The sequence below is a fragment of the Taudactylus pleione genome, unplaced genomic scaffold, assembly GCF_031769625.1.
Source record: "Taudactylus pleione unplaced genomic scaffold, aTauple2 ptg000127l, whole genome shotgun sequence".
In the NCBI taxonomy this organism is placed as follows: Eukaryota; Metazoa; Chordata; class Amphibia; order Anura; family Myobatrachidae; genus Taudactylus; species Taudactylus pleione.
The window spans coordinates 16631135-16646527 of record NW_028284529.1 but is presented as its reverse complement, the minus strand read 5'-3'; the positions used below and the strand labels follow the sequence as shown (position 1 = coordinate 16646527).

Here is a 15393-nt window from a genome sequence, read left to right as displayed (position 1 = left end):
GATGTTTCAGCAACAACAACACAGTATTACCACAATTTTACCATAAAGAGCTGCTCAAAATTGCTATCTTTAGATAGCCCAGTTATATTTGTGACTTGTGAGCAGTAATAGGACTCTTCTAGTAAGCCTCTAGAAACCATAAAACAGTGCAAAATAATATAAAAGTCAAGTAAAACCACAGTGTTTGTAAAAAAAAAAAAAAAAATGTGATTTTTGTTTAAAAAAATAAAATAAAATCAAAAATAGCTTTTTAGCAATATGTCCTGACTGTGATATTCATACTTACCTTTAACTCTTAAAACTTCATGAAAAACTGGTTACCCTAATGGGAAAGATACAGAGTGATGGGAAATCGTATTCCTTAGATTGTTTGCTTAGATATCTATTAATTTATTGGACTTCACAAGCATCTGTGAGGCCGCCTTCAGCATGTACGTAATACATGTAACGTTTCAGATACATTTAGAGTACTAAAGATTTACAGATGTGTTCTCATACATCTAGCCTCCTTGTGCGCTAAACAGCCCATCTAGTCGAACCATGGCGTGACTCGGTAGCGCTGAGCGTCTTTTCGTGCAATTTTTTACTTTCAAATGAGTCTTATTTGCACAATGATGCGAATAGTTAGCACAAGCAGCTTCTGCTGATTAATGATATGCAGCACGCCTATATTCTGTGAGCGACTTCGGGTGTATCTGCATGCAAAATGCTATGTTACAGAGTCAGCGGCTGTAACACTAACGTAGCGTTTCATATGCAGATACACCCGCATACTCACAGAGAAAATCATGCTGTATATCACTTTTATCAGCAGAAGCTGCTTGTGCTAACTAGAGTCACTGCAGAGTCGCACTGAGTTCCCGGCTTATGTGTAGCGCACGGAGGATAGATGTATGTGGACACATCTGTGTGACTACAAATAGCTGTTCTTGGAAACCAACAGAGTTTTAATATGTTTAATGGGAACAAAATCTAAATGATTGTTTAGCACAGTGAGACCACAGAAACTAATGTAGACTTATAAAAAAACAAATCTGTTAGTTGATGTACCATAACAATCTTCCACGAAATATAACTTACGCCAACTGTAGCCAAACTCATCTTCTTTTTCAGGGTCTCCAGTAAATGTAATGGTATCCATTTGAATACAGTCAGAGCTCACCGAGGTGAATGTTGATGGTGTGAGAACCAAGTTAGAAATGGTTGTCTTTTCTGTCTCTGAATCGGAATTACTAGAAGCCTGAAAGAGAAAGTCAACATTTAGACAATGCCTGTACCGATCAATGTAAAGATCCTGCTGTCTATTAGATTTGACTATCTGGCTTATATATTCTGACTTAACACACAATTATTATACACATGCACACACATCATCATTAATTTCAAAGCACCACCAGATAGCTAAAGTTATAAAACATTCAAATACAATCACACATTAACAAAACAAGTACAGATGAGATTGACAATAGGAGTAACAGATTTGAGTCAAAGTGTAGAGAGGGCCCTGCTCGTGAGAGCTGACAGTCTATCGAAAATACATATTTATGTCATGTGAAAGGAATTTGTTGTTTTACATATCAGGACACAATTATCAATCTAATCTTCACTAAATCCTAAAATTTAAGAAATCAAATCTTGTGACAAATAACTCACAACAGACTTTGTCATGATTTATTCAACAACATTTAAGCCTTCAGTACATGAAAAAGTATGATACAGAAACTTGTAGAACTTTCTTTAGTAGTAAAACATTGGGAGGAATAATCTTCTGTTTGAGTTCATCAGTTTTAACTGCGAATTTGGGGAATTTTGGCCCGCTCCTCCTTCCAACACTTCTTCAGTCCATAACAGTTTGATGGCTTTTTGTTCACAACTATCTCCACATCCAACTACAAAATCTAAGTGGGGATGAAGTCTGGACTTGAACAATCCAAAATCTTTAAATTTTCTATTTGAGCAAATAAGTTGTAGGTTTACTGATAAGCTCAGGATTACTGACCGATTACATGATCCAATTTGGCCAAGCTGCGGTTATCACCTATAAGAAGTTTCTTCAAAAATTCTGGCACAAGATACAACACATGGATCAAATGATTATATGGTTCCCTGTGGCTAAATATCAACCCCAATCATCACTTACAAATACCCATGTTGTTATGGAGTTCTTGAGGGAATATACTGTGTTTAGTTTTTGCCAAACATTATGACCAAACTCCACTTTGGGCCATATCCAATTAGCCGCGGTAAATTACCGCGGCTAATTAGCTCGCCCGCTGCTCGCTCAAGGCTATCCAAGTAGCCCCTAAGTTGGCCTGACAACGGCACTTATCAGGGTTTTTTTTTTCGGGATCTGATGTGTCCTGAAAAATAATCCACGATAAGTGCCGTTTTTTCGCCCAAAAAAAGGCGAGAACACATAGGGCCGCTAGCTTCTCGCGGCTCCTATGTGTTAACGGGCGAACTATCCTATTAATTCACCCAAATTAATAGGATAGGGAGGAAAAGAAAATCGGGGATTATCAGCGAAAAATCCCCGTTTTCGCAGATCGCAGGGATAAATTAGCGCCCGGCACAGTGTTCGGGGCTAATTGGATATGGCCCTTTGGCCTCATCTATCCATAGCAAAAAAATATTGTGTTTCATTAAGATGTAACTTTGCAAACTTGAGTCAAACTGCAATGGGTGTTTTTGGGGGAAAGGGACTTTCATCCTGTTAACACTTCCATAAAAAACATACTTATTTAGTATTTATGTGAGGGTAAAGTCAAGAACTGTTGCACACTGAATTAGTAACCCGTGACTCACATTGGCTTTTACGTGTTGATTGTTAAATAATGATAAAACCAAATCTGTTATTGGTTGTCATATAAGGCTGTGCTTACCAAATTGTAGGACTTGGTGAGGATAATTGTTAACCAGATCTTGATATGTAAAAACACGATAAGAAAGAGGCACTGCTGCACTTTCTTTTCACAGGAGAGAGTTACATTTCATACAGAGGCCTATCTATTAGGCATATCTTTCTAATATGGGGTGGGACCCCTTTGACCCCAGAACTGAATTCTTCATGGCATGGATTAAAAAAGAGAGATTGTGAGCCATGTTGATACCATCATGCAGATGTGATGAATGTGAATTTTCTGTCCCACCACATTCTAGAGCTGATCTATTGGATTCAGCTCTGGTGACTGTGGAGTACAATTGGGCTACACTGAACTTACTGTTGTATAAGGACACATCTGTATTGTCATTTTGATGGAACCAGCTTGAGATGGGCTGGGTACGGGAAGCCCGCACTTTTGATCCCAGCAGTCAGAATCCTGACGCCAGTAGCCTGACCTGGTTACAATGCCTAAAGAAAGGTACTCCTAACCTAACATATAACTTTACCCCTATCCCTCCCTCCCCGATGCCTAAACCTAACCTCCCCCCTGGTGCCTAAACCTAACCACCCCTCCCCACACCCTAAACCTAACCTCCATCTCTGTAGCCTAACCCTAACCCCTTACCCTCCCCCTTACCCTAGTACTTACATTCGGGATTTAAGCGGTCGTGATGCTGGCGCCGGTATTCTGATAAGTATCGGGGTTTCGCCCGGTGTCATGACCACCGGAATCCCAGCGGTTGGGATTCTGACCACATCCCGCTTGAGATAATGTGCATTTAGAAGATGTGTAGATTACCATGTGCATCCCTTTAACATCAGATAGGCTGTAGCAGTTATATAATGTCCAAATAGTATTATGGGTCTAACATGTTCTAAGAAAATATTACTCATATCATTAGATACCAAAATTGGAAAGGACTCGAAATGTAATATTTATTGGAATCCTCCTGTGATTAAGTGAGATTACTTGTATAAATATATTTTTTTAAGATAATATGTATATATGTTGATATATATTTATAATTTTTTATGTATAGTTTAGAGAAATTGAACAATTGTGCTTTGCCTGTATTTGTATGTTGGAAATTGTGCATGTATACTGTATATTTGATTAATGCAGATTTATTAGTAAAGTGTGTTTTTTACCATTTCTCACGAGGGCACTCTCCATGTTTATTACGTTTACTAGATCAGTGACTCTTGTGGCTAAGGGTTGGGAGGCAGCAGCACTACATCAATTCATATAACTCTGGACATTGACCATGGACTTTCTGCGCAACACTGACAGTATTGTGCGTGTATATAATATTATATAATATATATATATATATTATATACACACACACACACATATATATAATATATATATATATATATATATATATATATTTTCACACACTGTATGGATAAAAGTATTCAGACGCCTGACCACTACACCAACAATGACATTGTATTCAAACATATACTTTAATATGGGGTTGGTCCCCCTTTTGCAGCTATAACAGCTTCAATTCTTCTTGGAAGGCTTTCCACAAGATTTTGGAGTGTTTCTGTGGGAATTTGTGCCCATTCATTCTGTAGAGCATTTATGACGTCACGTACTGATGTTGAACGAGAAGGCCTGTTTTCGCAATCTCCATTCCAGTTCATCCCAAAGGTGCTTGATGGGGTTGAGGTCAGGGCTCTGTGCGGACCAGTCAAGTTCTTCCAAACCAAACTCATCAAACCAAGTCCTTGCTTTGTGCACTGGGGCACAGTCATGTTGGAATAGAAAAGGGTCTACCCCATACTGTTGCCACAAAGTTGGAAGTATAGCATTGTCTAAAATGACTTGGCATACTAATTCATAAAGATTGCCCTTCACTGGAGAGAAGAGGCCTAGCCCAAACCCTGAAACCATCCCCATACCATTATCCCTCCTCCACCAAACTTCACAGTTGGCACAATGCAGTCAGGCAGGTAACGTTCTCCTGTCATCCGCCAAACCCAGACTCGCCCATCTGACTGCCAAACAGAGAAGCGTGATTTGTCACTCCACAGAACACTTTCCACTGCTCCACAGTCCAGTGTAGGTATGTGTAACACCAAACCATCCGACGCTTAACATTGGACTTGGTGATGTGAGGCATGCATGCTGCTGCTCGGCCATGGAAACCCATTCTATTAAGCTCAAGACGCACAGTTTTTGTGCATACATTAATGCCAGTGGAAGTTTGGAACTCTTCAGCTATGGAATCAGCAGAGCGTTGGCGACTTTTACGCACCATGCACCTTAGAAGTAGTTGACCCCGCTCTTATGTGGGCTTCAGCTTCGAGGCGGAGTTGCTGTTGTTCCTAAACGCTTCCACTTTTTAATAAACTCACTTACAGTTGACCTTGGAATATTCAGCAGGGATGAAATTTCACGAAGCGTCTTATTGCAAAGGTGGCAACCTATCACAGTACCACGCTTGAAGGCACTGAGCTCTTCAGAATGACCCATTTTGTAACACAAATGTTTGCAAATGGAGACTGCATGGCTAGGTGCTTGATTTCAGACACCTGTGGCAACGGGTCTGATTGAAACACATCAATTCAATAATTAACAGGTGTGGCCAAATACTTTTGTCCATATAGTGTATATATACACATACACACAGAAAACTAGATATTCACATAGACACAAATAGATTCCAGGGGCATTTTTAAGATATCACTAAATTCAAATTAAATAGTAAATTTAATCTTCCTATTAATCATGTATCTATCTCCAAAGCCAAGATAAGAAGTACTTGTATAGAGGGGATATAGTCATTATACCGACAGTCAGGATGCCGGCGCTTGGAATAACGGCGCTGGAAACCCTACATGTCAGAATCCCAGCGCCGGTATTCCAACGGTAAGTATCAGGGTTGGGATGGGGGGGTCGAGGTTAGGTTTAGGGTGCAGGTACGGAGGGTTAGGAGGAGGGTAAGCTTAATTAGCTCTAGGCATCGGGATTGTAACCTAGTCAGGATGCTGACACCAGGATTTTGGCTGCTGGGATCCCGGACGCCGGCATCCTGTACCCAACCCGTATAGTGTTATGTTCTGAAAATAAAATTGTTATTTTAATGTGTTTTCCACTGTAATTACGAATTTATCTTAGCTTCCGCCTCCACCTGTTCCAAACAACGGTACTCTCACTACCGCAGCGACCAGCCACTTTGTCGGAATCTCTCTTGATCTCCTTGCATGCTGCTCAGCAGTCGCTGCTGGCTGTCTTCACTGATGTCTCCCCCTCTCAACCGCCAAATCCCCCCCCCCGGCCACGGTCACATCCACTGTCCCCATTGCGGCTATAGTTCTCCAGTGCACAAGTCAAGTCACCGCCCCCTTGTGCAGCCGGGTCCGGGCAGTCATTCAGCTACCGGCTCCCTTCAAACCTGCTTCGGCTGCAGGTCAGAAGCCGACTCCACAGTGCAGCAGAAGTTCTCCCTTCTGCTCCTTTCCTGGCTTGCGGTGACAGAATGGCAGCTCTTTTCACCCAACGAGGCCCCCACCGGCGTTCCAATCCTCACGGTTGCCCCACGTGCCCCCCCTGCCAGCGCCCCCAAGCCATTGTGGGGACTGTGGGGGTCGTTGCTACACCACTGCTGCTCATATCTTGCAGAAGGGGAAATCTTAGCTTTAATGCACTGAATTAGTTACTGCTAAACAGAATACATTAATGGTAAAGGAAGTTGTTCAGTAAGATTAATATTTAAAGTGGAAAACGACTTTAATAACATGGTACAAATATCACCGACATGCTGTAGCATATTATACCCAACTAAGCAATTCTAATTTTCCCCCGACCTATCAAGATAATCATATGGTTGTTCTCTCTTCAGACTCTTTATACCAGAAGCCTACCCAAGCACAGTTATTTATGCTTAATATCCAATCACCTGGAATGAATGTTGACAAAATTGTCATGTTCATATACACTTTTTTCTATACATTTAAAGCAAAAGCTTTTTGGATTTTGGCCCCAGTAGTTTACACCATCTTCAGATGGTGTTAACTGCTTTAAGCCTATGGAAGCTTACAAAGCTTTTAAATGTGAGTGTGGCTATGATAAAGATAAATTACATGAAATAAGCAATTCATTTTCTTCACTCCTATCCTGATTAGATGCTGGATTAACATACGCTAATAAGGTGGAAATGTATGCCTTTAGAAAATGATCCGCTAAAGTAGCGGTTCCCAAACTGGGTGCTGCGGCACCCTGGGGTGACTCAGAGCACTTGCAGGGGTGCCTCAAGTTGATGCTCCAGTTCCAAATAAAATTATTTTTAGTCAGTGTGATAAGCAAAACCAGTGCTAATGACTGTCAATCAAAAAATTTGTACAAAAACAAGTGGAGCCCTTTCAACCACAACATAACTGAACCTAAGGGTGACATATAAGCACAATTTACTTAATTTAATTTTTACTGAATTTCTCAATTAGAAACTTTTAACCCTGCGGTGCCATGGAAAAAAGGCTGATACTCTAGGGTACCGCGATTCGAAGAAGTTTGGGAACCACAGCCCTAAAGTATTTTGTTGTATATTTCTGTAGGACAGAGAAATGGAAGAAAAATACTTCAAAACTAGGAATCATGAAAGGGATATTTAGAGGACATTGTAACCTTGTTGCAGTAGATGGGCATCTGTAATGAACAAAATGAGTAGCTAATTTCTATAGAAAACATATCATTCGGTAGTGTTGCAGATCTTTCTATACAATTGAATTTAGAATGTTCCTAGTTCTTAAACTGTGCTCCTGTACTTTGCTTTGTATTTTATAACACTTTGGGCCAAATTCAATTAGCCGCGAAAAACCTAGATCGGCGAACAGTTTTTGCCGATGTGCAGTTTTCGCCTGTTTTCAAAATGTCGCCGTATTCAATTCCAGGATGTTTTCGCCTAGGGGAAAAATCCATAGGCAAAGACGGGCAAAAAAAAGTTTCTCCAGCAAAAGGCAGGAGGAAACAAGTGCAAAATCCATATTTTGGGGTACAAAAGTGAGGACTTGGTTCAGAACCCTGTGGACCCCCCCCCCCCCCTTAATGACTAACTAGGCAAACAAAATTAAAGATTATCTTAATTCACCCCAAACAGACATGCCATTTTTGGGGCAAAAATTTAAAAAGTGTGGGAAAAGTGGGAAAAACTAGTGGGCCTGGTATTTTGGGGGGATATAAGGTTGAGACAGGTGGTTTTAAAATTGCAGGGGGCTGCAGCAGGTGTATTTTTTAGATTTTTCAAATCTTCACTTTAGAGACACCAAAATATACTAGTACCCATTTACGCATGGAGAAAACATTGCGTCCAAACAGGCGATTAAAGGCGAAAACAATATTTATCTCGGCTTTTCGCGGCTAATTGAATTCAGCCCTTTATCACAAATCACATATTACACCAGTGTCAGTGTTCTACTTTTGAGAATACCCTCTAGAGCACTAGAGGTAGACGTGTATTTCTCTATTTCTGGAGCGTCTTCCCCTGTATGCTGTTACTGGAGATAACACTTAAATCGGACAGGTCTCTAAAGTACAGTATATCACTAAAATTTTATGATCATTTTCAGATTTCTCTAAAAGTACGATTAACAAAATGACACAATAGCATACTACCTTTTTTTAAATTTGAGTAAAGTTTTATCACATCTATGGAGTGAAAATTAATCATGCAAGAAACCACATGCTTCATGAATAATAAAAATACTAAAATTGCACACACACAAAAAAATTCTAAGTAACATACTGTATGTTACACAGTTAACAGAAGCACAACAATCAAAATCATTACATATGTATGATTCACAAACATATACACAGTGACAAATACTGAAGCTACAATTACTTAAATCTGCTCAATCGAACAAACCTTAAATGGCGTGGGGGCAAAGGGGTTAGTTGGGGAACAACGGAAGGCAATTCTAACCGGATTCATTGTACCCTACAGCAATAAGAGAACAAAAACTTTCACCAACATACAGTGTATTCTGGAAAAGTATAACATTAGCAGGGAGAATGCAACCTATTGCAATATACAAAGGAGCACTAAGCCCTAATATGGACAATTTAATTATGAACCATGAAGGTAAAATACAAAGTTCAGTGTCAACTTGACTTTCCACTACAAATCTAGTACAAAGTAACATATTACCTCCCCACTTAAATACAGAAAATTGCAACTCCTCCCACAACTGCAGAATTTTTAAAAGTCATAAAGCAGAGACTGAAGTGCTGTGATATGACTAGCCTTACTCCTGTGTATCAATCAATCAATTCACACTGTACTTTACTGCAAAGGAGGCAGGCATGTCTCTCAGTGACTGTCTGCTTGTTTAGGAAGAGAAGCACCTTTCTCCTTACATAGCAACGTGTAACATACAAGTGAAATAAATTAATGGGGGTACATATTTTGCAAACACTTCAATTATTTCACGTGTATTCAGCTCAGAAATAAACTTGACTATGCTATACAGAATATTACTATTATTTGGCCTTTGAATATTATTTATATTATCAAAATCTAACACTTTGGGATAAAGCTGAAAATAAGTGTGTACCGTTCCAGAGAATAAGCCTCAATAAAGTAAGTTCTGCATTCAGGGCCGCCATCAGGGGGGGACTGGCGGGCCTCGAGTCCCGGGCCCGGAGACAGCGGACAAAGAGGGGGCCCGGGTGCAGAAGTGCTGCACTGGCAGCCACGTACAATTGAAATACATTGCCGCCGGCTGCATGTCATTTATGGTGCAGCCGCGAGCCAGCCGGAGCTCGCGGACCGGCAGCCATTCAGGAGCAGCCGCTCCTGATTGGCTGCTTGTCCGCAAGCTGTGATTGGCTCACAGCCACGCCATATTTGAAATGCAGATGCACGGATGCAGCGCCACTACCAGAGCCACCCGGGCCCCCCTCTCTCTGCTCTCTCATCGCTGATTCTGGTTGGCTGGCTGCACCAGGGCAGCCAGTTGAAGATTTCTAAAACAGGTACCCTACTACTAAATACGAAAGCTAAGAACCTAGGGCCGGATTCAGAGCTGTGCGCTAATGCTGCCGCAGCTGTGATTTTTGCAGATTTGTGAAAATATGCTAATGCTACAGCAGGCAGGACTTGTACTGAGACGCCCGGCAGGCAGGACTTGTACTGAGTCATCGCAGCCGTCTACTGCATACACATACGCATCGGTTGCAAATCGTGCAAACATCGACTTCCTGAGTGAGTCTATGGTCACTCAGAATGGCCGCCGTACATACAACCCCAGAGCCATGTTTCCTGTGTACAAGATCGCAGACAGCAGCTGGTACACGCTCCAAAGATGGTCGCAACATGCGTTTTTCTCAGCACTACCCGTTACCTCCCACAAAACGGCCCCAGTCTGTAAATCACTTGCTAATAAATACTCCAAGCTAGCGTATCTGCAATTCATTCGTCACGTGTGCACACTGCGGCTATGACATATGCGCAGTCAGTCGATAAATTCACAACTGCAAGAACATAGGCATAGCGTACAACCCTGACCCAGGCCCCTAGTAAACTATGGGTCTGATTCAGCAAGGATCGCAAAAGCTGTTCTTACTATTTTTACTTCACTTTTCTCACTATGGCAATGCCCTGGGGTGGCTAGGCTGCGCTGATTTGGGAGTGTCCTGCCCTCTGGATTTGAACCTTAGAATGTTAGGGACCTAGCCTAAAGAGGTTACCTGGATATGGTGGGTAGGCCCATAACCTTGGCCATGATTATGCTAAAAACCTCTATTGATTGCAAAATTTTATTGCCTTTATATATTATCAGTAATTTGGAGTTGTGCCCCTGAGATTTGTCTGTTTCTGTGCCTGCAATTAGTCTCATCAGGTAGCACCTCCCATTATATATTCAGGGTGTGCAGTCCAGGAATCTTTCCTATTTAATCCTCAGACTGGCCGGCTTGCGAGCCCAGGACACTGCGTTGATCAACGCAGGTCCTGGGCTGGCCATGCCCCCATTTCTGGAAATGCCAGCCAACCTCGCCCTTAAATGCCTCTGCCTGTCAATCAGATAGAGGCATTCAAGGGTCTGTGTGCGACTACTCAGGACCCATTCTGCACACTCGCAGAATGGGTCCTGTGCACGTGCAGATTCCCGTGCACTGCTGAATCAGGCCCTATAAGTGAATGTGACGAAGATGCAAAATTCTGGAAAAAGTACACAAGCGTAGGAAATGCTAACAATCAGGAAGCATCTAAGTCTCGCACCATATGGCATAAAAAGGATGTGAGTTCAAAGACACATCTGTAGCTTAGGAATTTTGGTAATTGTGTTTTTCACTTAAAAAACAAAAGAATAAAACGTTTGCCAAAAAGTGAGACATTTCACAGCTGAAAATAAGATAATTTATTTTAGATGATAAACATAGTGATTTTATTTTTTGAGCCACTTAGTGAAAACGTTTCTCTCTCTCATGAAACTCCCACCTGAATTGCTTGGTAATGGTGACTCTCTGGATTGCTGTGAATATAAACTGCTCTAAAAACATTTTTTTAAAAAAATGTGACAACTGATAGACCAACAGTAGCTGTCCAATCAATTTAATCAATGCATCTGCATTTGGCCCTGTATTTAGTTCTCTAGGCCTTTCATTCTAATACAGGGTATGCAGACCTCAAGGGTGGTCATTACCAGGAAGGTTTGACTTTTTATGGAACTGCAAGGTCCTGAACATTGGGGTTGAGGTTGTTAGTCTTTTAAAAGAACAAAAATGAAAGTGTCTGGAATAGTTACCTAATGTGAAATAATTTTCTCCACAACTAATGTGAGTTAAACAAAAGAAATTCCACCTCATTCGCTGCAAAGTTATCCCTTACTCCAGGAGTCAGAGACATATAGTAAAACTAATGGGTAGAATGAATAACTGCTGCCTGTTATACGGTACATACTGACTGAAAAACACATCAGTATCGATATGTGGGACTCTCCAACGGGAATACTAGAATGGGAGCTATCAGGGGTTATCTTAGGGCATGGTACTTTGAATTGCATTAACTCGGCCCTGTCCCTCCTGCAAAATGCAATTTACGGCAATCAGCAACAGGAGGTGGGGAAACAATGACATAATTGATAGTGAATCATGTCATCTTGGCCCCCTCCCCCACAGAAATGGACGGGATGTGAGAGAATTGTCTACAAGGAGAGCTCCCTGAAATTTGTGAGTCTCCCCGACATTCCAGGAGAGCAGGAAAGTATGCATCAGACACATCAACTACTACAGGTATGAGCTGCATTATTGCTTCTTGTTTCCAATTCATGCAATACATTATTTCCACTGTATTTTTCCTTACTACTGATCATGATTTAGGTACAGATGTGTCCTCCGTGCGTTACAAGTCTCGTTACACAGAACGCGTGAGTGCCGCACGACTCTTTAGCAACAAGTTTTTTCTTGCAGCTTTTTCCTTAAAATGCATCCTTTTCGCAAAGTAATACGAATAGGATGCACAAACAGCTTCTGCGGATTACAATGATATGAGGCATGCCTATATTTGTGTGCACGCATGCGGTTATATCTGCATGTGAAATGCTACGTTACAGTGTCAGCAGCTGTGACACTAATGTAGCATTTCACATGCAGATTTGCAAATAAGACACATTTTAAAGAAAAAAGTAACACGAAAAGATGCTCGTCGCTATTGAGTCACACCACATCATGGCGCTTCTAGAAGGGCTGTTTAACACGCAAGGCGGCTAGATGAATGTGGACACATCTGTAAAGTATGCTATTTATGCACTCAGGACAAAATAGGAGAAAAGTGAACATAACTAAAGCTCCACCCCTATCCAAGTTTGCAAAGCATAACACTTACTATAGATCTTCCGCACAGTGAAGATCTGATATATGCAAATAATAACCATTGCCAACACATATGAATGCAAGCTACTGTATATGTAACAAATGGTTTGTAAAACTATTTAACTACATCACTATAAAAAGTAATTGTTAGAAGACGTGAGGCATAAGGCTGACTTGGTAAGCCCAGAAAACAGTTTCAACCCTGAGGATGAGATGAGTCGCCACCCTTCCCTTGAGAAATAAGTGATTGACACTTTTGGGTCAATCTACTCGCGAAGGGTGCGTGTTGCCTTTGTCACTGTTAAAACACAGACGACGGCACCGCATCTCGCACCCCTCGCAGCCCGCTCTCAGCCCAAATTCTCTCATTATTCAGCGAGTTCGGCTGCCGTAAAGAGCGTCTGAGGTCATGTTAACTCGCAACCGTGAAGTATTTCCAGATAATTTAATTGACCCCTTTACGGTGGTTCTGTTTTTCCCTAGTGATTATGGAGCCTATTGTGTGTGAGGGCCAGAGTTTTGTAGTGTTATAAGGGTTGACAAATTGTATGATTCATCGTGTCTTCTGGAAATTCCCTCCCTCTTGTGAGATTCTTCTTTGTGTGTTGTTCTGTTGTTTGTTGGTGGCGGAAAGAATGAAAATGTATTTGTGTATATGACATTTTATATTAGTTTGGTGCGTTCTCCCCACAAATGATGATGTGTTCCCATTGTAACAACTGGGAATTGGACTCCACCCATATGGGAATGCTTTTTTGATTAGGGGGAGGGGTGACACACCGATTATTGAGTACCTATATGCAAGCTATTGTCTTATTTGCCTTTCTTTTTGTCCGCCACCATACTAACAATTATAATAACTCAATTATAAATGAAAATACATTTTATCATGTTTTTAAACGCCAACTCCAGTTGTCATGTGTCGTTATTTGTTTAGTTAAGGTTTTAAACTTTGAAATATTATGTAAGGGAGGAGGCAGAGAGTGTCAGTCTTCAACTGAATTTAAAATGTTTCTGGCCATAATGCCGTCACAAAAGTGATGTGAGGCAAACGATAAAAAACATTAGCCAATATTGATATGTCGGGTACACATTAGACGATGTCTAGTGTGTACGACATCAGCAGCGGCGCGACCCGGCGGATGTGCCATAATTGGCAATAGCATACACACTTTCCAATGCAGGCAGCAACGGTACAACGGTGGGGGCAATGTTGCATTCGGCTACTAAGAATATCGCCCCGTCGAATCGGCTTCAGGAGCGCGCATCTTCAGCGACATACCAGGTACACACTGGCCAATGTGGACACATCATCTAGTGTGTACTCAGCAGTATGGGAGGACTATAGTATTGTCAGCTCAAATGGACATATTATTATTGGAGCAAAAAAGGTTACACATAGTTGTACATGGTAAGAACTCAAGTATGCAGGTGTGTCAGGTGTGTCCTAATACACCAAGCCTCAATACGGTGCTGCATCATCCGATTGTAACTAAGACACACATCCAAGCAACATACACTTTAAAAAGATGAACGGCAGTTACAGAGTCACACGGGACCTGGCCTGCCGAGAAGGGCTGTATGGCGCGACTGCGGCAATAGTATATGAGGACAATTCTGTACCAAGTATTATGATCAATCATTAAATCTTTCTAAAGCTTACAATATATCTCATTAATTGTCTGATTTTTAGACAAGAGATACTTATTTTTTTACTATTTTATAAAAAAAGAAAAAGGTGGGTACAATTGTTCAAAAGGTATGTTTATTGACGGTCATTCTGTATTAGTGTCTTACTGTATAAAAAAGGCAAGTTTAGTACAGATATATATCCACCCTTGATTGGCTAGACATGTAGCATTATGTAGGTTAATTTGTTTTGTTAATGAAATGGAACCCTTTGCTAAGTTGCAAGTTACTGTAATTCCAAAAATAAAAACATCCAACCTTGTTAGTGGAGAGCTGGGAGGAATCAGCAAATGGGTTAGTGCATCTGAAGAGAGGTTTAGTACCAAATGTGCTCTGTAAAGACAAGCTTTGCTTCTAAAAAATAAAATAAATAATTATTTAGTACAAAATAAGCAGGTATGAAAAAAAGCATTGCAGAGATAACAACTGGAAGATTAAAGGAACATTAAACAACTCACTTAAAAAAGCGTATACAAAGTTTTACTTTAATATATACATTCTCTCTGGAGAAAAGCTTGTGTAACCTAGAACTATATAGCACATCTTTTTAAATCCAATCAAATTGGAGATTATATATATATATATATATACACATACAAACACACACACACACATACATACATACACACACAGACACTCACACGAAGTTTAACTACCTACAGTATTTCAAATTCATTGTGACTCCATTGAAGATTAAATATTTAGCAAAAATTGGCTAATGTAGTTTAGCATAATTTTTTCATACTCATTGTAGGCGGTGTAGGATGTTCTGAAGCAACGAGGGATAAGATCACCTGCACCAGCTCTACATTCAAGCTCACGATAACAGAACACTCCCAGATAAGAGGTGGGAGGAGTTTGTGTGTTTCATGTGGCACCAGATTTATAAGTATAGGGTTTTCTACTTTATACAGTAAAGCAAGATATTGACATATCATTCCGTACATTTAATATAAACTCTCCAAATAAAGATACTGAAATAAAGGAAGCCCATGAA

At 40.7% G+C, this 15393-nt stretch overlaps 1 protein-coding gene across 1 annotated transcript in view; it reads right to left on the bottom strand.

Moving 5' to 3' along the window:
- MPDZ (multiple PDZ domain crumbs cell polarity complex component) overlaps window positions 1-15393 on the bottom strand; it is a 229645-nt gene that overhangs the window by 100711 nt on the left and 113541 nt on the right. The window contains exons 30-32 of the mRNA XM_088472634.1: window positions 14655-14750; window positions 8761-8832; window positions 1081-1240 (exon numbers count right to left, since the gene is read on the bottom strand). Of these exons, the coding sequence (XP_088328760.1) occupies window positions 1081-1240; window positions 8761-8832; window positions 14655-14750 (328 nt within the window). The remainder of the gene's footprint in view (window positions 1-1080; window positions 1241-8760; window positions 8833-14654; window positions 14751-15393) is intronic.